General features: G+C 43.1%; 1 protein-coding gene across 1 annotated transcript in view; it reads right to left on the bottom strand.

The window, feature by feature from the left end:
• LOC126252307 (heparan sulfate 2-O-sulfotransferase pipe) overlaps positions 1–24,450 on the bottom strand; it is a 293,570-nt gene that overhangs the window by 21,026 nt on the left and 248,094 nt on the right. Inside the window, exons 6-8 of the mRNA XM_049953189.1 lie at positions 20,253–20,409; positions 9,757–9,881; positions 4,990–5,144 (exon numbers count right to left, since the gene is read on the bottom strand). Of these exons, the coding sequence (XP_049809146.1) occupies positions 4,990–5,144; positions 9,757–9,881; positions 20,253–20,409 (437 nt within the window). The remainder of the gene's footprint in view (positions 1–4,989; positions 5,145–9,756; positions 9,882–20,252; positions 20,410–24,450) is intronic.

Genomic DNA, 24,450 nt, shown 5'->3' on the forward strand with positions numbered 1-24,450 from the left:
AGATAATAGACAAGGTTAAAAATTTTCAGACTGCTTGGTTTTCCGCAACGGTTGCAGTCTTGTTTGCAGCATTATTTTAATTAACTGCGATAGCACAGGGTTAATTCGTTGAAATTCCCACAGTGCACAGCAGGATGCAATTACTAGCCGCAGTTATAATTATCCTTATGAACTTCATTCTCAACGGTATGCTGCCCTCATTCCGGAAGTCTGATATCTGTTGCCTCCTTACGGTGGTCATTGACTTTCGAGTCATTTTCAAAGACATTTACGGTTCCTAAGCAATCCTTGATAAAATAAAATTCAAGCCATGACTTGGTGGAACATGTGAAACTATTGTAAAGAAAGGAACGATCACAGAGCTTAAAAATTTAAGATGATGTACTTTATAAAAACAGTTATGAAAGCTAAAGACACGATCAAAAGTCAATTACAAATACTTAACGCAATGCTGACTACCAACTAGGCCTACAGAAAGAATTCGAGAGCCTCGTCTATTACTGTCGTCAAAAATTAAGGTCTTTGAATGTTTGTTACCGCCTACTTTTTATGACTGGAGTAAATAGGCAGCTAAATTCTTCCCACAGCATCATACCTCTTATCTCAGCCTCAACTATTTCCTCCTGCATTGCCATAAGGTCGTCTTCAAATTTACATCCTTTCTATAGACATTCATACTTTACAGTTTAGCATTTCTCCAGTACCCATGCCTGCGTTGCCAATTTGCATTTCCCACCAGTCTAAGTTTAAGGTGTTTGTATTGACTTTTTCTGCTTCATTTCCAGTATTTTTATAATTTGTCTTCGCATTTAGTTAAACTCTTTTATGTCATGTGTGATCCGGGGATTTATACTGGACCTCGTATTTTAGGAAGACAATACAAGCTTTTCAAAAGCGGTGCTATAGAAAAATGCTGAAGATTAGATGAGGAAATCGAATAAATAATGAAGAGATAGTGAATCGAATGGAAGAGGAAGGAAATTTATGGCAAAAATATACTAAGAGAAGGATTAGATTGGCAGGTCACATCATGAGGCATCAAGGAATTGTTCATTTTGGGAAGGGGGTGAGGGTTAAAATTGTAGAACGAAATCAAGGCTTGACTACAGTAGACAAGATCGAGCGAATATGAAGACGGGAGGGGCAGTCATAAATTTTTAATCATCGTATCGAAAAAATAAAGCTACGTAATCAACTTTTTTGTTTATTTGGGGGTATGTGCCTGCAGTGCAGGTACACACTGAAATCTCAGTACCGTAGCATGCCGTCCGAGGAGCCAAAAGAAAATATCGCAGTACATTGACAAAGGTAACAATACCGCATTTATCCATGCAGGCTAGTGTGACTGGACTGCAACAATATACCCTCATATGGCACAGTTGTCAGATAGCGCAGACTTTTCCTGGTCAGATAAGTCTGAATGACGAAGAACGATGTTAGCACACCATTTGTGAAGAATTGGGAATCATGAGAGAAGAAGAGGCACAGATTTTCGAAGCCCGGCGTGTTATAATAGAGGCAGTTGTGGAAAAAGTCACAGATCAGTTTTCGTTTTCTTGCAAAGCAGAATTTTTGCAGCTGTGTCAGGCCAATCCAAATACCTTCAAAAATGGCTCTGAGCACTATGGGACTTAACATCTATGGTCATCAGTCCCCTAGAACTTAGAACTACTTAAACCTAACTAACCTAAGGACAGCACACAACACCCAGCCATCACGAGGCAGAGAAAATCCCTGACCCCGCCGGGAATCGAACCCGGGAACCAGGGCGTGGGAAGCGAGAACGCTACCGCACGACCACGAGATGCGGGCCAAATACCTTCCTTAACCGCCTAATCTCCTTGGACGAGTACCGTTACTGTGACTCCGAGACAAGGGAGCAAAACAACCAGTTGAAAAGAGTGGGGTTACCACCGTTGAAAAAGGGCGAAGAGCCAACCGTCATCGGACAAGATAATGCTGAGTGTTTTCTGGACTGATTACGCTCGAAAGGAGAAATCTGTCACGCGCACATGCTACTAAAATCTCCTATCGAGGTTACTGGAGGCTGTCAAGACGCAAAATAGCGAGAAGCTGTCTGAAGGTGTGCTTTTGATCTACGACAACGGTCCAGCTCGTTCTGCACAAGACAGTCATACACTCTGTTTCTGTTAAAGACGTTACTACACTATTGGCCATTAAAATTGCTACACCACGAAGATGACGTGCTGCAGACCCGAATATTTAGCCGACAGGAAGAAGATGCTGTGATACGCAAATGATTAGCTTTTCAGAGCATTCACACAAGGTTGACGCCGGTGGCGACACCTACCACGTGCTGACATGAGGAACGTTTCCAACCGATTTCTCATACACAAACAGCAGTTGCGCGGCGTTGCCTGGTGAAACATTGTTGTGATGCCTCGTGTAAGGAGGAGAAATTCATACCATCACGTTTCCGACTTTGATAAAGGACGGATTGTATCCTATCACGATTGCGGTTTATCGCATCGCGACATTGCTGCTCGCGTTGGTCGAGATCCAATGACTGTTAGCAGAATATGGAATGGGTGGGTTCAGGAGGGTAATATGGAACGCCGTGCTGGATCCCAACGGCCTCTTATCACTAGCAGTCAAGTTGACAGGCATCTTATCCGCATGGCTGTAACGGCTCGTGCAGCCACGTCTCGATCCCTGAGTCAACAGATGGGGACGTTTGCAAGACAACAACCATCTGCACGAACAGTTCGACGACGTTTGCAGCAGCATGGACTATCAGCTCTGAGACCATGGCTGCGTTTACCCTTGACGCTGCATCACAGACAAGAGGGCCTGCGATGGTGTACTCAACGACGAACCTGGGCGCACGAATGACAAAACGTAATTTTTTGGAATGAATCCAGGTTCTATTTACAGCATCATGATGGTCGCATCCGTGTTTGGCGACATCGCAGTGGACGCACATTGGAAGCGTGTATTCGTCATCGCCATACTGGCGTACCACCCGGCGTGATAGTATGGGGTGCCATTGGTTACACGTCTGTCACCTCTTGTTCGCATTGACGGCACTTTGAACAGTGGACGTTACATTTTAGATGTATTACGACCCGTGGCTCTACCCTTTATTCCATCCCTGCGAAACCCTACCTTTGAGCAGGATAATGCACGACCGCATGTTGCAGGTCCTGTACGGGCCTTTCTGGATACAGAAAGTGTTCGACTGCTGCCCTGGCCAGCACATTCTCCAGATCTCTCACCAATTGAAAACGTTGGGTCAATGGTGACCGAGCAACTGGCTCGTCACAATACTCCAGTCACTTCTCTTGATGAACTGTGATATAGTGTTGAAGCTGCATGGGCAGCTGTACCTGTATACGCCATCCAAGCTCTGTTTGACTAAATGGCCAGGCGTATCAAGGCCGTTATTATGGCCAGAGGAGGTTGTTCTAGGTACTGATTTCTCAGGATCTATGCACCCAAATTGCGTGAAAATGTAATCAGATGTCAGTTCAAGTGTAATATATTTGCCCAATAAATACCCGTTTATCATCTGCATTTCTTCTTGGTGTAGTAATTTTAATGGCCAATAGTGTAAAACAAGCCACTTAAAAAGAAGCTGGTAAGCATTATATTCTGTAGAGTGAAAGATTACGTTTAGATAAAACTGAGCAGGTTGTGTTAAAAAATTTAACACACAAAACTAATAATGCCAATAAAACACATAATACTGTCACACTGTTTCTTCCTTTTTTTTCCGGAGAAACGTAGTCACAAAGGCATCAGCATCTCACTCATTATGGACGGATGGTGACTCAATTTTTCAGGCTAGCAAATGGCTAGCTGCGGCACGCACAGTGGAAACGAAACTTCGTTGCTGCGGCCCTGCCGTCAGCTAATAGTGTGTGTAGTGTTGCGTCATGAAGCAGCGCGTGTGCAATGACTTAGAGTGAGAACTGAATGAACAGTGTAGCACTAGTCTGTTACATTATTAAAATAACTTGTTTAGAAAACAGTATTGTATACTTGGCATAAACTGAATGATGTAGCACAGTTTTGAGACTGGCCTTGTATCCGGTAGGTTGGAGCTTCCAATTGTCATCCGGCCATCCTGATTTAGCCTCCCGACAACAAAGTGGAATGTCAGGACACATGTCACATGACCGTGTCGTAGACGACACTTAGATGAAAAAACAGTTTTCTTCTTATAAATCAGGTTCATTTGGTTTATAAACATAACACACACTAACGCTGTTTTCAGTGCAAATGAAAACAGACGAGACGTATAGGATGCGTTACCACTTTATGGTAAGGAGGTTAAGTTTTCCGTGATTTCTCTACATGCCGGTATGGTTCCTACAATAAGGCCACGGCCGACCATCTATCCCATCCTTAAACTCTATCGATAAGTACTCGTGTTACGTTATTTTCGTTGTTCTTAAATTGTAATACCAAGACATATCCAGGATCCTTGCAAAAGTGATGTACGGATGAGTGAAAATATTGCTGCTACCACTTCTTTAGAATTTCGAAATTTGTCGCATTCCCGTATTTTCCTGACATGGTACTCGGTAACTTCCACCCTTTTCCTCGGATGAAGAAACCATTGCGTGGCAGACACTTCCAGAATGACGGCGAGGTGATTTTCGAGGTGGAACTTTCCCCGAACAGCTGGAAGTGCAGATTTCCATAAGCAGAGTTTGCAACACGTGATCCATCGTTGGGAAAAATGTATCGCATTAACGGGTCGATGTGAAAGACAAAAACAAAGGTTCATGGTCACAGCTCGATGTTTTCGAGATGATAAACAAAAAATTACTACCGTCGTGATTGTACAATGTTTAGCCCGGAGTGATACAACAAAGCAGTCTGCGGACTGAAGATAACAACAATAACACGAAAGCATACAGACAATGATTTTTCCCTCACACCCTTTGCGAATAGATTAGAGAAGGGAATGGTGCAAAGTAACCTCCGCATGGCGGAGTAAGCAGATAAAGTGTGCGCGCTTACCCCAGTAGACGTCGGCGGCGCCGCGGAAGAAGCGCGGCACGTAGTGCTCGAGCACGGCCAGCGTCGTGTTGAGCTCCTCGAGCACGCCCACGACGGCGTAGTGGCGCTCCACTGCGCGCTTCGCCAGCTGCAGGGCGCCCACCGTGTTGAACGGCCTGCGCACACACACACCGCAGTTAACGGCCTGCCAGGCGCCGCAGCAGTATTGTAAACAGCTCTTTCCTAGCGTTTATCCCGTCGTGAGAGGCAAGGTCGTTTCAGCCCTGCTTACCACAAAATCTGTATAGCGTTGCCTACTAGTCGCGCCTCTCAGACCCGTGCTGGTATACTGACATAAATTGACATTGTTTCGACCACTTATGATGTAAATTACTTTTTAGGTATAAGACTTTTAAAATAATTATATTTATTGAACAATATTATGAAAAGGAAAGTTGTTACCATATAGCGGAGACGCTGAGTCGCAGATAGGCACAACAAAAAGATTGTCAGCAATAAAGCTCTCGGCCAGTAAGGCTAACACACACACACACACACACACACACACACACAAACGCAACTCTCACACACACACATGACTGCAGTCTCAGCCATCAGCGGCTTCAGCTGCCTAAGACTGCAGTCACGTGTGTCTGAGTTGCGTTTGCGTTTGTGTGTGTGTGTGTGTGTGTGTGTGTGTGTGTGTATTTGACGAAGGCCTTACTGGTCGAAAACTTTATTTGTGACAGTCTTTTTGTTGTGCCTATCTGCGACTCAGCATCTCCGCTATATGGTGAATAGCAACTTTCCTTTTCATGATATTGTTATATTCCATCCTGTATTTTCCACTGTTTGATTTTATTTATTCAAAATTTACATTTAAAAAAAAACACAATTTTTATACTATCACTGATGGCTTTTATTCTCTTTTATTCTTATTGCAAATTTGCGCAGGACTTACAGACAACAGCAGAATGTTCCGAGCATTCAGGTTTGGTGCACTTAGAACATGTAATTTGACTTTTCCTGTCTTCCTTCTCTACACAGCATGCGCATCTTCTCCTTTTATTAGCTGATGGTTTCGCTGCCTTTCCTGGGCCAGCTGCTAGTAATGAATTCATTGATTTCTTTACCCTTGCTAGTTGCTTTCCAAAATTGATGAGGAAAGTTCGACGGCTCATTTTTTTATTGGTAACCACCATCATCCAAATTAAGTATGCATTCATTACACTTGCATCGATCATGTTGAAGAAAAACACCAATGGGCAGCGCCTTGTTTTTCCCTTCACACTGTAGCATCGCGTCTTCTGGTTGATGATGTCAGTGCCCCCCTTTGTGACACCGAATGTTGTTATAACCTCAGGCTTTTTTACTTGTGATGATGACACCGTTGGGCGCTCCGTGATGACTTTTTTTTCTTAGGAACCTTAGGAACATAAGAGACTATCATCACATCGGGTTGAAAACCAAGTAATATAGGGTATACTTCATGGTCTTTAGGTGTAATAAAGTGGGCAGGAAGTTCACCCTTGTTTCCTCGGATAGTGCCGACTAGTGTCGGATCTTTTTAACACAAATGATGAGCTAAATCCAGAGATGTAAAAAAATTATCACAGGTGATATTATATCCAGACTTTTCAAATACAGTCACCAAGGTTTTCGCAACATTCTCTCCAAGTCGCATGGCTCTGGTTTCTTCCTGCTTTCCCAAACACACTTTTATCTTCCAGCAGTAGCTTGTCGCACTGTCACAAATTGCCCAGAACTTTATTCCGTATCTGCCAAGTTTTAATGGGATGTACTGCCGAATGGACAGCGACCTCGAAACGTCACCAACTGTTCATCCACGGTCATGCACGGCCCTGGAATGTACGCATCCCTAAGGGTAATTTCCCACATCTCAAAAACTTCTCTCATTGTTTCAGACTTATCACTTGACCTATGTTCACGTCGAGCAGCTGCATTGTCAAACACCCTCAGAATAGCATGGAAGCAATTGCGAGACATAATTTCATTGAACAGTAGTCTGCCATTCTCAACACTCCAAAGCTACTGATATTTTCATTTCTTGACTTGTAAACTCCAGTCAGGATCAGAAAACCAAGAAACTTTTCCGTTTCATGAATATCTACATCAAGCCAGTCCTCGTAAACGATTCGATCTTCCCTATTGGTCCACATACTCACCTTCTCAATGAGGGGTACACGAAAGAACCAGACAAAACATTCTTCATGGTTACAGTTCCTAATCGAATAGCTTGTAGGTCCGTGGTCTTCTTTCAGTACACACTTTTTGTTCCACCTATCAGAAATTCCAGCTTGAGGAGCTGTAGCCCATATTTCATTCCCATTGCGTGAAAACAATAAGTCACACTCAACAGAATTTCCGCTAAATTGTTCATCGTTAAGGGGTTCTTCACGATCATCATCTTCGGGTAGTTCTACCTCATTATCATCATCACTGGAAGATTCACGTTCACTAGCTGGGTTTTCAGAATCAGAAGACTTCTCCAACAATTCCCTTACCTTCTCATCTGATAGTCCTCTTCTCCGTAACATTTTTCAGTTTGAGAACAGACAACCTTTATGAAATAATGTACCGGAATAAACATGTGCTTATCACAAGAAAGACTATTGAATACTGAAAGAATAACAGCACGAGTCAACAGAGGCAAATGACGTAAAAGACGCTGCGCAGAGACACATGGGGTTGTTGAAAAATTTTTTCTAGTCGCACGGGCCTGCGAGGGCCGTACGGGAGGAAACGTCACCAACACTTTAGCACAAAGCCCTAGGTAAATTTTTATAATTTTTTCCCAAAATTATAAGTAACTTGAAAATTAGGAAAAGTCAAAAATTTTCATTAAAATAAAATATATAGTTACTAATACAGAAGGTATTAAACATAACGGACGGACCTCTTGAGGCACGACGGTAGGTAAAGGGTTAGTAATATTTTAAAATTATTTAATTGTTATTTATGCCCCTCCTACTGGAGGAATGCTTTCGGCGTCCATATTGTCACGTTTCAACAGTTTGATAAAACAATCTTAAAACTTAATACAAAATAATTTAAGAGATTAAAACAGATGTTTTTGTCGCGATTATATTGGTGTGATGTAGTATATTTTCATAGAGAGGATGGTGTGATAGATGCTCCTGGTAGCTTTGGGTGGGGATAGTGATGTGGGAAATAAGGGAGAAGATGTTATAGGAAAAAGGATGTGGTTCGTGTGTGTCGGAAAAAACTGGTAGACGGGATTAAGGCATAAGAATATGACTGGGATGGAAGAGGACAAGGAAAGAGAGAGCTGGAGCCTTCATGAGTAGGGCTTGTTAGAGTATGAAGGAAGGGTAGATTTCAGGTTTTAGTTAATGATCTGCAAGACTAAGGCGACTGAAATTACGCTGGAAAAGGAAAGGAAGTGTATAGAAATGAAAGGAAGAGCGGACGTATTGATACAGGGGCAGCAGCAGATCAGGTCTCCCAAGGATGGAAAAGACTTTAGGGTGTTAGGCTGAAGTTTACTTGAGGTGTGGGAGATGCGAAGGTGTCGTAGGCGTTTGAGGTGGTGTGGAAGCTTTATAAACTGGTGTAAGATACAAGTATGAGTACGTAATCGAATACAGAAAACAAGGTATTAGTTGAAAACAGTCTTGGTTGCAATTTTAGGTTTTTTATTTATCAACTAGGCGTTTCACTTTATTTAGGCATCTTCGGTATTTCTTAGGACGATCCTTTAGACGGTGTAGCTAAAGGGCGTTGTCGGGTACATCAAGCCAACATCGCCTTCGTTAACCTCAGTAACTCGACGACGCCCTTTAGCTAGACTGTCTAAAGGATCGTCCTAAGAAATACCAAATTAAGATCAGCCTGCAGATGCCTAAATAAGGTGAAACACGTAGTTGATAAATAAAAAAACTAAAATTGCAACCAAGACTGTTTTCAACTAATACTATTAAACACTGGTTTGCTGATTCATCCCACATATGGATTGGGAGAATTTCAGAAAACAAGGCGTTGTAGTGAGCGATAAAACTCGGAAGGAGGGATAGTCTGTGCTGCATCGGCGTAGGTAAGGTTGGAGCAGATGAGGGTTTCGTGTGTATGGATGATGGTCGTGAGATCGAAGCCCAGTTTTTGGACATTAGTACTTTTAGCCTATTGCAGGCTTTCTTTTTGATGACTGTTAAGTGAGGGTTCCAGATTAATTTTTGATCGAATATTAGTCCAAAATGTTTTAGAGTTTTAGTTAGCTGGATTGGACAGCTGTAGATTATCAGGAAAAAGTTTCTGGGACACATTACTCAGGTGACTTCTTTTTCCACTGTATTTGTTGCCTCGGTTTTTGCTTGGTTGATGGAAATGTATCATTGGCTGCATCTAGAAATGAAGTTGACGAAATGTAGTTGGGGGATTCGTTGGGATTAATAGAGGGTAGGATGGACTGCAAGGAGGATGTGACGTCAAAGCTTTCACGATTTGGCAAATTTGTTTTATTTTAGCTCTGTGGCCCGATCCACTTCACATAAGTAAGGAAGAGAACTTGACCTAAAATTGAACCCTATAGGATTCCTTTCGTGATTTAACCCCTGTTAGCAAAATTTCATTCCTTCTAGCAATGCTTGAATGATTTAGTACAAGTTTTTACATTCTTTTTGTGAGGTGTGATTTAAACAAATTGTTTAAAATTATCAGTTCCATAAAATGTAAGATTTTCCCTTACAAATCGTGATTGACACTATGATACGTTTTGGTCAGAGACTACATTTGTGGCTGTATACTCACGTGCAAGCGTCGGCGTGTCCGCAGAAGAAGAGCGACTGTCTTCGATGGTCGCCTATGCCCTCCCGCGTCTCTCCCTCCAGATATCGGCACTCTCTGTCGCCGCGCAGCACACATGTCTCGAAGTCCTGCAATAGAAACACTCGATATCCACGCATTTTTTCATTTCTTAGTCCTTGTACAGATATCGGAAGTATAGTCACCACCATCACTGATGATTAGCTAACTGTTCCCTGACTTGGTCTGGTTATAGACACTGACTCCTTTTCTTAACTTGGCAGCTACGGAAAACATCGAAAGAAATCTTTCAGATTGTGTAGATGCCTAATGTGTACTCAATAGAAAAAAATGCAATAGCACAATGCCACAGAAGTGTGAGTAATCTAAAAGATGACCGACCTGCTGCCAATTTACAGAACAGTGCCAGAGTTTGTCTGAAGTAGTAGATTAGGATTTTAGTTATCTTCACATAAAGATGGCGAATCTGGCAGTAAATAATACTGCCCTATCCATTTCATCTGCAATTATATGAGGAAATGCAGAAACTTCCCTTGGTAGGGGTCAGCAGCACGACCAAATTATTCCCCCGACGATGCTGTCGTGGGCAGGGACGGACGATTGCAATGAAATGCGGAAAGATTTGGAATAAATTTCTGCTTGATATAATGACTGGAAGTTCGCTGTCAATTCTGATAAATCCAGGGTAATGCCTAAACGAAAGAGAAAAAATTTGATAGGATCCGATTACAAAATTAATGTAATTTAATGATTATAAATAATCCGCCTCGATTGCAAACTGAAACCGGATGTTGACCTAGGTTCCGGCGCGGATAACCACGCCTTCTTCGGAACACACTAAAACTACAAACTGCCTAAAGAGGCATTGTCCAACATTAATACAGAACGCCCAAAAGGACAAAAGACTCGCACAAAATCATAACAAAACTGTATCGTTATAGATACCACTGAAGATGCCTTAAAGTAGTAAACTGTTTAGTCACTTCTACTAAGTCGATCGATTTTGGTGAAAATTTTCAGTTCAAATGGCAGTTCAAAGTCGAAAACAGGCGCACACTAACACGCTACGACCAATAGTTCCTTGCAAATGCGAACAGCCTTTTTTATTTAGTGTTAGACTAAGTACAAAAGTTTTTTAAACGTCTTGTATTCTTACCGGAGACAGTACTAGAGGAAAAAAAAGGGGCTGTAAACTCGCGTCTGGAAACAAATACCTGTTGACGTATGGACCAGTCCCTCATCTGATAGACAGGTGTTACTTGACGCTACAGGAGGTGCTCAATTTGATTAACACTCATTCACAGCCGGTAGGTGTGGCCGAGCGGTTCTAGGCGCTTCAGTCTGGAATCGCTCGACCGCTACGGTCGCAGGTTCGAATCCTGCCTCGGGCATGGATGTGTGTGTTATGTCCTTAGGTTAGTTAGGTTTAAGTAGTTCTAAGTTCTAGGGGACTGATGACCTCAGATGTAAAGTCCCACAGTGCTCAGAGCCATTTGAACCATTTGAACATTCATTCACAAACATCCTTCAGCCTTCCTCAAAGAATTCTGAAATCACGCGAATAAGTCTTGCTGCATGAGATGTTGGTCACATGCATGCGACATATGCTAGTGTAATGTGTTCACGTTACACAGATGGCTTTACGTGCCTCCATATCCAGAAATCTGAACGATTCCGGTCAGATGAGCGGGGAGACCACGCTACTTGGCCACCTCCATATTAACCATCTCCAATACACGAAAAATTGGCGCCCATAAATTGAAAGTAAACGATACCAGTTGATTTGTTTGGTATCATTATAGTCCACAATTCTTGTTCACACACTGTTACTAAACCGAATTTGATGTCTTGTTTTCATGAGCGCTGGAGAATTTTCATGCTCCCAAACGTCGTTATTATGGTACTTTACTATTGTATTCTGTGTGAATCTTGCCTCATCCCTAAATAAAATGGAAGCTGTGGACGTGCGTATGTTCAGCACGCCGTCTTAATACTTTGACAGATGTGTAGTACAGCGTGGTTATCTGGAGGGCTGAGAACTTGCTGTTCGCCCAAAACTGATCACGCAAGAGCGTTATTTATCCCTTCAGCAGCTTCAATATAATAGGGGTTGTAATTTTTCACTTTTTCAATACTGTGAATGGAACTACAATGCGTAACACAATTAAAGTGTCACATTTGAAACCCCATAATTGTCTCCCATTGTGACGCAGCAGCTCAAAATTTAGCTCAAAGGTGACTACAAATTTCCTGTGTAATGGTGAAGAAGCGTGGCGCCCTGCGACGCCACACTCTGGCTCGGTGATGCTTCATGCGAAAAAGAGATCAGACCCAGAACTTCATGTGATTGGTAAGATGGCATCAAATTTCACACTACGGGAAGGTTGTCATCCTCTCTCTTACCCACTTTTCACTCTTCTTTTGACGCCTCTGCGTTGGAGGAGAGAAACGGGACGCCCAGCATTGAAATGATACGGTTTTCTTGTGGGTGGACGAGGATAACATTTCAGATAAACCGCCGCTCAGAATCGACACGCAGAGGCCTCAAGAGATGACATAAATGGCGTCAATGAAACCACCCCATCCCTTGGGGAGTTGATTTCCACACATTTCGTGGTCGAAAACAACGGTTTGCAGAGCGACGAGCAACAAGACATTGTTTTGAGATCGTTCGACACTCTGCCACTTCCTAGACGATTCAACCCATCTCTAAGAACATCGTGGGGCTGCAACACAATTGAACGTGATCTGACCCCTTTGAAGTGAAGCATGACCGCAATTTTTCTCTAGTATACGGATGGATCACTACTAGGGATGTTTCGAAACCATTCGACGGCGTTTGAAGCTGATGCGAAGTAGCAAGAGGTGTTTATGCTTTGACAGCTCTCCTGCGACGTTATCAAAAGGGTGAGGAGGGGGGGACGGACAGACAACATGGACACGTGCAAAAAAACCGGAAAGGGTCCCACTAAGACTCCGCTCTGTTCGGCAATACCCTCGATGTCACCAGCACAACTTTGTTGAGCATTTTAAAAATGTACCTGCACAGCGACTTCGACATCCATTCGGCTGTGTGGCACTCCGCTGCTGCTGTAGCGCCTGATGGTAGGCAACCTCATCGCCACGACTAGTTTCCGCATGCCAGCAAGCAGGTTGCAGGAACCTTTGGGCCAAATTTCAAACTGTTGCGTCACAGTGGGGGGACAGTTACGAGGTTTAAAAAACTGACTTTATAACTGGTTTTCGCAGTGAAATTTAAATAGTCACATACGTCGATGAGACATCTTTCATTCCGATCTGCTACCGTATAACATTTACTATTCCTACGTTTTTGCCACGAAACTTCACTTTCTCTTGCCTTACACCTAAAAGTCTAATTGTCTGCACGAACTTGTCAATTTACTTGCTTCAGCATCATCTGGTCACAACAAGCGTTCTCTCATATCTGGCGTGCGCTCTGTATGATGTCAACCGCTATTCCTTGTCCTTGCTGCTATTCATTCCAGTTTGTAAAAGTAGGTGGAAAAGCCTGCTGAAGATTTTTTTAAAGATTTAATCCGACCCTGAGGATGTCATTCGATGTCTATAACACGACATATGTCGTTGGCTAAGCCATACCGTGTCTTCCATTTCAGTGTTTATGTTGTTCATATTGTACGGAATCACTAACCTTGTCCTGACGCCAATGTAACTGCTAAATGATGTGACTGATGTAGGACACAGTTGGAAGTGCAATGTCTGTTAATAGCACCACAGTAAGAGACTAGGTACAGGGACAAACACAACCGGCAATGAACGTCAAAAGAGAAACAAGCTAAACGACAGAGTACTCACCGTTTTGCCATTATTCACCCTAGCTTAAACGACCGTACTGGTCCGTATTTTATTTTTTGACGCCGAGTTAGGCCCCATGCTTTGCTCTGAACCAACGTGCAACGTTTTTGCAAGTTCTACACATTCTGTTCCTTTTCTTTCTGTTGCCACTCTGCGACACCAGGCCAAAATTATTCAGGTAATTTAATTTCATTTCATTTACCATTCACTGAAGAGTGTTCAGCGTGGAAAGCGTTATGTAAAACCACCCATATCTCAAGAAGTACACTATCACAGAAAGAAACTGAAGCACGAAAAAGATATGGACGGACATTTCCTGTCAGAGAGGTCACAGTTTGTAGTAACTGACGGAAAGTCATAGAGCAAAACAAGTGATGATTCAAATGGCTCGAAGCACTATGGGACGTAACATCTGAGGCCATCAGTCCCCTAGACTTGTATCTAAATAAACTTAATTAACATAAGGACATCACACACATCCATACCCGAGGCAGGATTCGAACCTGCGACTGTAGCAGCAGCGCGATTCCAGACTGAAGCGCCTAGAACCGCTCGGCCACAGCGGCCGGCTAAAACAAGTGATTTCTGGCGTTTTCCAAAGAAGTTACATAAAGGGAGAAACGATCATCGTAATAAAATAAGGGAAATCAGAGCTCGCATGGAAAGACATAGATGTTCGTTTTTTCCGCGCTCTGTTCGAGAGTGGAATAAGAGAGAATTTTTGTGAAGATGCTTCGTTGAAACTTCTGCCAGGCACTCAAGTCTGATTTGCAGAGTATCCATGTAGATGTAAATGTAAGTCAACATAACTTCATACATGTACAAACCACTGGCGGATATGTAAATGATTGGAGTCACAGTTGGATAGAACGACCACCGGAGTACATGCCGGCCCTAGTGACCGAGCGGTCCTAGGCGCTTCAGTCTGGAACCGCGCGACCGCTACGGTCGCAGGTTTGAATCCTGCCTCGGGCATGGATGTGTGTGCTGTCCTTAGGTTAGTTAGGTTTAAGTAGTTCTAAGTTCTAGGGGACTGATGACCTCAGCTGTTAAGTCCCATAGTGCTTAGAGCCATTTTTGAACCGGAGTGCATTAGTGATGTTTGTAGTTAGTGGGTTACCAGACCTGGTGAAATATACACTCCTGGAAATTGAAATAAGAACACCGTGAATTCATTGTCCCAGGAAGGGGAAACGTTATTGACATATTCCTGGGGTCAGATACATCACATGATCACACTGACAGAACCACAGGCACATAGACACAGGCAACAGAGCATGCACAATGTCGGCACTAGTACAGTGTATATCCACCTTTCGCAGCAATGCAGGCTGCTATTCTCCCATGGAGACGATCGTAGAGATTCTGGATGTAGTCCTGTGGAACGGCTTGCCATGCCATTTCCTCCTGGCGCCTCAGTTGGACCAGCGTTCGTGCTGGACGTGCAGACCGCGTGAGACGACGCTTCATCCAGTCCCAAACATGCTCAATGGGGGACAGATCCGGAGATCTTGCTGGCCACGGTAGTTGACTTACACCTTCTAGAGCACGTTGGGTGGCACGGGATACATGCAGACGTGCATTGTCCTGTTGGAACAGCAAGTTCCCTTGCCGGTCTAGGAATGGTAGAACGATGGGTTCGATGACGGTTTGGATGTACCGTGCACTATTCAGTGTCCCCTCGACGATCACCAGTGGTGTACGGCCAGTGTAGGAGATCGCTCCCCACACCATGATGCCGGGTGTTGGCCCTGTGTGCCTCGGTCGTATGCAGTCCTGATTGTGGCGCTCACCTGCACGGCGCCAAACACGCATACGACCATCATTGGCACCAAGGCAGAAGCGACTCTCATCGCTGAAGACGACACGTCTCCATTCGTCCCTCCATTCACGCCTGTCGCGACACCACTGGAGGCGGGCTGCACGATGTTGGGGCGTGAGCGGAAGACGGCCTAACGGTGTGCGGGACCGTAGCCCAGCTTCATGGAGACGGTTGCGAATGGTCCTCGCCGATACCCCAGGAGCAACAGTGTCCCTAATTTGCTGGGAAGTGGCGGTGCGGTCCCCTACGGCACTGCGTCGGATCCTACGGTCTTGGCGTGCATCCGTGCGTCGCTGCGGTCCGGTCCCAGGTCGACGGGCACGTGCACCTTCCGCCGACCACTGGTGACAACATCGATGTACTGTGGAGACCTCACGCCCCACGTGTTGAGCAATTCGGCGGTACGTCCACCCGGCCTCCCGCATGCCCACTATACGCCCTCGCTCAAAGTCCGTCAACTGCACATACGGTTCACGTCCACGCTGTCGCGGCATGCTACCAGTGTTAAAGACTGCGATGGAGCTCCGTATGCCACGGCAAACTGGCTGACACTGACGGCGGCGGTGCACAAATGCTGCGCAGCTAGCGCCATTCGACGGCCAACACCGCGGTTCCTGGTGTGTCGGCTGTGCCGTGCGTGTGATCGCTGCTTGTACAGCCCTCTCGCAGTGTCCGGAGCAAGTATGGTGGGTCTGACACACCGGTGTCAATGTGTTCTTTTTTCCATTTCCAGGAGTGTATAAAGAACACGAACAGCGTCAGACCTTAAGTGATCCATACGAATGACATGGAGGTGTTACATTGTACTGCATTGTATTTTAACCGGGGGCCTAGAAACGACGGAGAGACGGAGAGGCTCCGTCCCTACCGCAGCTGCAGTGGTCCACAACCCCACGACGACTACCGCAGTCCACTTCACCCCTCCGCCGCCCCACACCGAACTACTCTTTCAGGATTATTGTGCGGTTCGACCCCCGGTGGACCCCCCCAGGGAACGTCTCACACGAGACGAGTGAAACTCCTATGTTTGCGTGGTAGAGTAATGGTGGAGTACTTGTTTGCGCAGCAATCGCCAACATTGTGTAGCTGAGGCGGTAAAGGGGAACCAGCCCGCATTCGCCGGGGCAGATGGAAAACCGTCTGAAAACCATCCACTGACTGCCCGACTCACCGGACATCGACAAAAGAACGCCGGGCGGATTTGCGCCGGGGACCAGGCGCTCCTTCCCACTCCGGAAAGCCGTGCGTTAGACCGCACGGCTAACCGGGCGGACGAGGTGTTACATAATCGTTTGAGACAGGATCATTAGCAACTGACGGAGTTTACCCAGCAATATCCAGATTTGTGGGGCATTCGTATGTGACGGTGGCCTAGTGTTGAACTGCTGGGGAACACGTCAGGTATGCTCATCGTCAAGGTTCTGGTCGACTATGTCTAACCAATACAAGGGAGAATCGCAGTATACAGCAGCAAGCGCTCCGTTAGTTGCATGTTCCATACATTGTAGCCCATTCACATCTGCGCCTGCCATCCCAGTACAAGTAATGTACTCGTTACATTATTGTGTGTCATCTCGCAGTGTAGGACAGAGACCAGCAACATCCAGACTACACAACTACTGTTCCATGCACCGTTTGACGTTAACACGACAACACAAACGGCAGTGGTTGGCGTGGTGCCATGACATAAAGCATGGACTGCTTATGAATGAAATTGCATTGAGTTCAGCGATGAATTGCGGCTCTAGACTATCCTGGATGGCGATCATCGGCTAGTATGGCGGCGACCTGGGGAAATCCCCATTGTTCCTTCGTTTCGAAAAGGCACAGCGCTGTTATAGGTCGTGCAGGATACGGTGGCCGATTTGCAGTGATCAGTTTTCGTTCCAAGCGCTGGGCGAGTCCATTCGTTTGTTCGGAAGGCGGGCCGATAAGTGTTTTCCACCTTTCGGCCGGTCAGCGATGACAGAATCGAGGCACGCACCCTGCAATCATTTTCAAACAATTTTAAAGAAACTATTAGGAAAAAATTTCGTTTTTGCTTTGCTTATATCTTTATATGTGAGGTTCATGATGATGTGCCTAGCATTTCGTTAATGATCGCAGTCATTGTGATATTTACGTGAAAGTAAGACAATGCGACAGATTCGGAAAAGTGTGCAATGAAAATTAGAGGTCGCTATGATTTTGCGCTTGGTGCATATTACATAGGTAATATGTTGCTGCTTATGAAATTTAGTTAACATATTGAATTTTTCTTTACACTTGGGTAGTGGTATCAATCTGTCACCAATCTTCAGAAAATTAATGTCATGAAGCACAATTATCTGCGATCGCTCCGCGCCAGCGATAAAGCCGGAGTAAAATATCCACAACATTCCTCATATTCCATAAACGGTTGTACACATCGAAATGAGAGTTTGGCAAATGATAGCACCCAAGAGGAGACTATTTTACCGTACCGTTATTATGTACAATTTCATTATCTACCTTGTTATTCCAACAACTACAGACTTTTTTGGTGAAAGAATGTAATTTTTAAGAGCCATCGATAGCTGGTGAAACGAGAAATGCTATGGTTTTGGAACAATACATGTGAAGACATACAAGGTTTTGTTGTACCGAGGGTGTGCTCTTTCATAAGCTACTGACTTTACTTTTCCTCAGTTCCTCACATAATAAACTTAATAAACCACTGTTTCAGAATTCTCTTGCAATTGTGTCTGCACAATATGTTAGTGAGCTGAGGCATTGTAAACTCCGCTGTGTTTTGGCAAAAGAAGCAAATTTTGACATAGCAGCCAGAGGAATGCGTAGGTTTTACTCAAAATTCGCCGCTCATGACGTTTCTCTGTAAGTTACAAATGGTTAAAAAGCCAGGAGAAAATAAATTGCTGCATTTTCGGCGGAATTATTTTTAGATACTAACAAACTCAGAGGTGACAGTAGATCAGTAGATCACTTTGAATGGTCACTATGCAAGTGTGAACTTGGATGGGCCCACATATTTACAAAAAATGTGAGTGTAGGCTTCAGTTTAGAACAGCATTTCCCTACAGCGCACTGAGCAACCCCCCCCCCCCCCCCCCCACTGCCACTCTCCCCACACTTCCCCAGCCGAATGCGCATCTAGCGTCCATGGTACTTTACGCCCACCATACTCCTGGTGTCATACTGTGGGGAGCGATCGGGTATGATTTAAGGTCATGGCTGATAGTGATCGACGCAACTCAGATCACAAAGGTATGCCACGAAACTCCTGCATCCTCGTTTCTTACCTGCCATGCGGCAGTATCATTGTGCCATTTCTCGCCAGGACGATGCTCGTCCACACATGGTTCGTGTCTCTGTGTGCTGTCTGTGTGATGCTGAGGTACTTTGGTGGCCAGCAAGAGCCCGAGATATGTCCACGATAAAGCATGTGTGGGGCTAGTTATGGACCAACTTGCATCAGTGGCTTATTATTACTCTTCCCAACGGAATCAGTGCATGCATCCAGACCAGAGGGGATGCAGCGTTATAGTGATAAATAGGTTCACAGTGCCAAGTTATTTGACTCTATTTTGTAATTAGTGAAAGAACATTTTATATCCTCTCGGCCTATATAGTTTTATTTCGTTTCCTCCTCGCTTTCTGGATGCTTCACTTCTTTTGTCAGATAGTGTATTTATTTCTGAATGTAAGTTTGTAGAACTTTTTTCTGATTGTGACGAGTGCTGCAAGAAACACCTTATATAAAGAAGTGTTCCCCAATTCATGTTACACACTTCTAGACGCTATAGAGGGGACTTAGTAGATAAAGTTATACACAGGAATCCGTGTCCGGCTTTGTCATCCAACGACTCTACACAGCGCATTATAGAGAGAGAGAGAGAGAGAGAGAGAGAGAGAGAGAGAGAGAGAGAGAGATTCCGTGACGATGACGATATTACAAACTTTCTATGATGATGGACAAGGATAATTGTATCAATTTGAGATAAGGGTCCCTGCACCAGAAATGAACGAGTCTAAAGTTATGAGCGAAAACCGTTGTGATACCTCTGATACAGGCAACTTTCAGAGATGGTAGTATTGACCAAAACAAGGAAAAAATGTCGAGTGAACGTGGACTCTGAAATGCATACCTGGGGAGCTATCAGCGCTTGTTCATCTTCGCTACTGTGAAATATCTCCTCTATTTAACAAGTGCTCATTACTCCTCAGGTTTGCATTTTAGAGCCTTTGTTTACTAGACATTTTTTCTCGTTTTCGCGCATTCTAACACCTCGACAGTTCCCTCTCGCACGTCTTAGCAACAACAGTACCAGTACATGTATTCCACTGTCAGAGGTATCGAAAGGGTTATCGCTTATAACTCGCGACTCCTTCGTTTCCGGTACAAAGACCCTTATCTCAAATTGATACATTTATCCTTCTGCATTATCGTCGAAATTCTGTAACACCATCACGGAATCACCCTGAATATACATGCATTCAGAGGTGCCTTCGCCTATAATTTTGACGATTTGTAGCGTCGTTGGATGACGTTTCCGGACATGAGTTCCTATGTAAAACTTTATCTATTATGTCCCCTCTACAAACTCTAGAAGTGTGTAACATGAATTGTGAAACACCCTGTATACTAATAATTGTTAAACAAAACTTTCCTTCGTGGAATCGTAACCCACACTAAGTGAATGACCATTTATAGGACCTCCAGAATACGTGTTGCAGAGGGCCGCGCAGGTAGACACGTTAAAAAGTCAATGTATATTTTTCTATTCGATAACCAGCTACCACTTTTGGTGTGTTTGTTAGCCACTTGTGACACAGAGAGGTATGTTACCTTCTTGAGCCAGCGCGGGTCCGGCAGTGGGATGTCAGGGAAGGCCTGCTTGCGCTCCACGTAGTACCAGGGCGCACGCACGTAGTAGTACCACGAGATGACGCGCTCCACTGGGTCACGGACCAGGTTCACGTAGATGGGCTCCGGCAGGCCGTACCTTGTGGGCAAAAGGCACACAAAAATCACAGTATGCCACACTGAAATACCTAAACAGAATAAAGGGACGTGGGCTTGTCATGTGTGTGTGTGTGTGTGTGTGTGTGTGTGTGTGTGTGTGTGTGTGTGTGTGTGTATCACAATATTTTGCTTCAGTCTACTTTTAAGTACACCATCAAATAGTTTTACGTCTTTCGTTGTGTATTAAATTTGGATTACAGACGGCTCGTTGGGTCAGATCAGTTATTTCAAATTATTGTAACTAATTGGAAATTATTCACTAATCCCTAAATAATATCTGCTCTCCCTGCACCGTAGATATTCTTATTGAAGAGGTAAAAATTCAATAATAAGTTTGCGTAAAGATGCCTGAGGTCAGACATTATACTGTTCCTACAATAAATGAACATTTCGTAATTTGAGAATGGAATGCACCTTTCTATAACGCACTGTCCTGGTTTATACACAAAAAATGCAGTTAGTTGGATAATTGGCTCTGTTCATAGCAAATACGGTAAAATACCTGTTATTAAATCTTTCTTTTAAAGAATAACTCTTAATTTCGCCAGGTTAGCGTAAACCTGAAAATTTGGTCATTGATTTTTTTTAAGAAAAGAAATAAGTTGAACAAATGTCAAATATTTGCTCGTGACAGTTAATAAATAATAGAAAACCCATTTACCATTTCAAAGAAGGAATAAGTCCCTAAATGAGCTGTCTTTGTCCCAAATGCAACAAACAGCGTCTGATTTCACAGACTGCTCAAAAACACATTACTTATTTCTGCGTCATCATTTACATGTACTCGAAATTTTTCTCACCATAGGCAAAACATAACAATTATTCCACCTTATAGCTAACTGTTAACAAAACGGACAGAAAAGCATACAAACTATGCCCTAGCATGATATCCACTTACTTTAGTGTGGCTCTCAAGGGAAGAAAAAGAACGACATACAGAATGTCGGCTTTTAAATATTATTTTCTACAAAACTTGGTTTACATGTTCTTGCAGTGAATTTAAGTTGATAACTTTTCCCAACATATATAATGAGTTACAATACTGATAATCTTTGCCTTTCACATTGTGGATCATTTTAAAATTTCGCAGAGCAATATACTTAGCTCATCATTTCAGAGACTGTTGTCTCTCTAGTTACATACTGCCTAAACATCTGGAGACTAGGAAGTTTGAATAGTTCTTCCACTAGAGTCTATCATTGTTACCTTCACTTATGTTTTCAATAGTTATACATTGTATGAAAATGAACGAAAAATACCATCGCGTTAGTATTAGTCTCTATCTGCCGTCCCACTGCATTTAGGATTCTAATATCTACTGCAAAACATAATTCTCTGTGATGTAGATATTTTTATGATCGATTGGAATCAGTTTGAAACAACGAGAATGCAGACTTGCAAGGTGGGCAGATATGAAAAGAGAAATCCTATATTTCAAAGTGAAATGTTATCTTACATGTTCTCTTTTGCTAGACTTCTCCCAGTTTGATAAGTGATGTCGATATGAAGAGGAGACCGCTTACCTTCGTTAAGGAATAATCCACCAACTACCTGAAATTTGTGTCGGGAACCGCATTTAAGTCGCGAGATTCTGAAATTTAGAGGACCCAGGGGAAAGTCTTCGAAAGTGACTCAGACTACAGAAAAAGAAAAAAATGCAAGGCCTACGGATGTTTAGAAAAAAATGAGATGAGGTACGCGATGTAAATTAGCGATAAGTATTTAATTTGTTTTTAAAATGGAATTAACAGAAGAGAGCACAATGTCCAGAGTGTGACGAATATACGCACGGGAACTAATCCAGCACACCGACTCTGGAGAAAGTCCCCAACAAACATTCACTATTATTGTGCTCTCATGTAGGAGTCGCCTACGTCCTACTATACTACTAAAGAATCGTCTATAAAATAAAGTACATTAAATTTTAGTTACATTGCTAAAGCAAGAAGAGCAATAATCGTAGGACGAATACTATATAATAATGTTCAGTAGTATAGATACTGTGTGACTCCATTTATTTAGGCGTAGGTAACAGAATTTAACTGTGTAACATTGCTTCTACTTGAAATTGACAGAAGCTTAAATTCCCAAAATATTTGTTACAAGAATTACTGACGCAATAAAGAGGGGACAGTAAAAATAATAATAAATGTTCGACAGATTTTTTTATAATGTCTTCGTAAATTTATTCAAATGAGGTTTTTACATTTCAGTATTGACAAGGGAAGGGAATGTCACCACACTGATAAGCATTAGTTCTTATATTTAAACTAAGGAATGTGTGATAATGAAATTAATGACTCACATATTTCACAATATCTGACTGTCCAGCAATTGTCCACTAATCCTTCCAGCCTTCCTTCTAATTTAAACCTTTTCGCACTAACAGCAATGTCCTTATAGCATCTCGTCTATTGTTCATCGCTGAGTGCTTAAAAATGTTTGGACATGGCAAAAAGTAAATCCTCAAACACATCCAAGCTTCAAGTTAATGGCCGTACGTGAGCATATATGTACGAGCACGTGTAATTGGGCGCTTCGTTGTTTTCGAAAAATTCTGGTTAAACATTCTTAAAACTAATCCACTCCTTGTCAGTTTGAAGAACGTCATAGAACTAATTGTCCTGTAAAGGTATCCTAAACTGTATGCCAAACAAGATGACGTCTTTCAGTTTTGTATGACTTAATATAGGAAATTCTGATGTCAGATACTTGAAACCTTCAGTTTCTTGTGTTAATCGTTTGAAAAAGTTTTGCACTGGTTCATTATTATGTGAGTCGGAGGAAGTAAAACGACGATACTAAGGTTCTGATACAGATATCTAACTTCTGGGACTGTGTCATTTAAAACTATCCAGACTAGAGTAAGGGAACCGCTAATCAATTGTGATAGCAGATACGTCCTTAGTAAGGCTTGTGGACCAGGTATTTAGGAAGGTGATACCACACAACGAACTGATTTCGGATGCAGGCGCAGGAAGAGAAGAGGTGCCACCAATACGCGAACCTAGGACGGAGTAACGTATCGGTGGAAGGAGTCAGAGATGATATTCTGGACACCAAAGCCTGATACAAAGGAAGATAGCAGTGAGGGAGAGTGAGGAGGGAGGGAGGGGAGAGATGAAATAGTCAGCCCCCAAGCTATCACTTCATCTGTGCACCTGACGATGATAACGTGGTCGCTTGCCGAAATACTGTTCTTGCTGGGTCCTGACATCCGTCCGCTCGCCTTTGAGCTATTTCGTCATGCAGTACGGTGGGAGAAGCTCAATAATCACATCCGAAGTAAAATGTATTTAGAACAAATCATTTCTTCATTTTGTACATTTTTTGTTAAACGTTGGAGTGCCTAATTAATGCCAGATTTTTATGTAACTAAACTCACAAACTCTTTTGTCCCATTCACTCATGAACAACAATATTTGAGGTAACCCTAGTGCAATCGTGACACAAAAGATGTGCCTCTACGATCATCAGTAAAGGTTGTTTGGTGTACATAGCGTTCAACGAGAAAATTTTCGTGTCAGCAGCTACTGTAACCGTAACTGTCACTTGTTTACAGAGAGGGTGCAACAATGTTGAAACATTTAACCAAGAACAAATCTCGTATCAGGTTAAACTGAGTGAAGTGAAAATATAAACGTAGCTATTCTACTGAATAAAAGCTCCTATTGGATGGTTCTAATAGCTCACTAATGCACTCAAATTACATGTTGTGCCGAAACTGAATTAAAATGAAACATTAAAGAATGAGAAATACCATGCATACTTTCTTATTTATGTGGATTACTTGTGATCAAGTAGATCGTTGCTACTACACTACCAAAAAGAAAATGGTTAGCATATTGTGGTTATAATAGTACATCAGAAAGGAGGCAATAGTTTTATCCCGTCTTATGCAGCAGGCATTCGTTCTAACTAAACAGCTATGTAAGGTAGTACCGGGTTATTTATTACATCCAGAGATTCGTAAATTGTATGTCACTCTTTTTAAAATTGGGTTTTCTACAGACAAGGATAA

Source organism: Schistocerca nitens, chromosome 4 (genome assembly GCF_023898315.1).
Source record: "Schistocerca nitens isolate TAMUIC-IGC-003100 chromosome 4, iqSchNite1.1, whole genome shotgun sequence".
NCBI lineage: Eukaryota > Metazoa > Arthropoda > Insecta > Orthoptera > Acrididae > Schistocerca > Schistocerca nitens.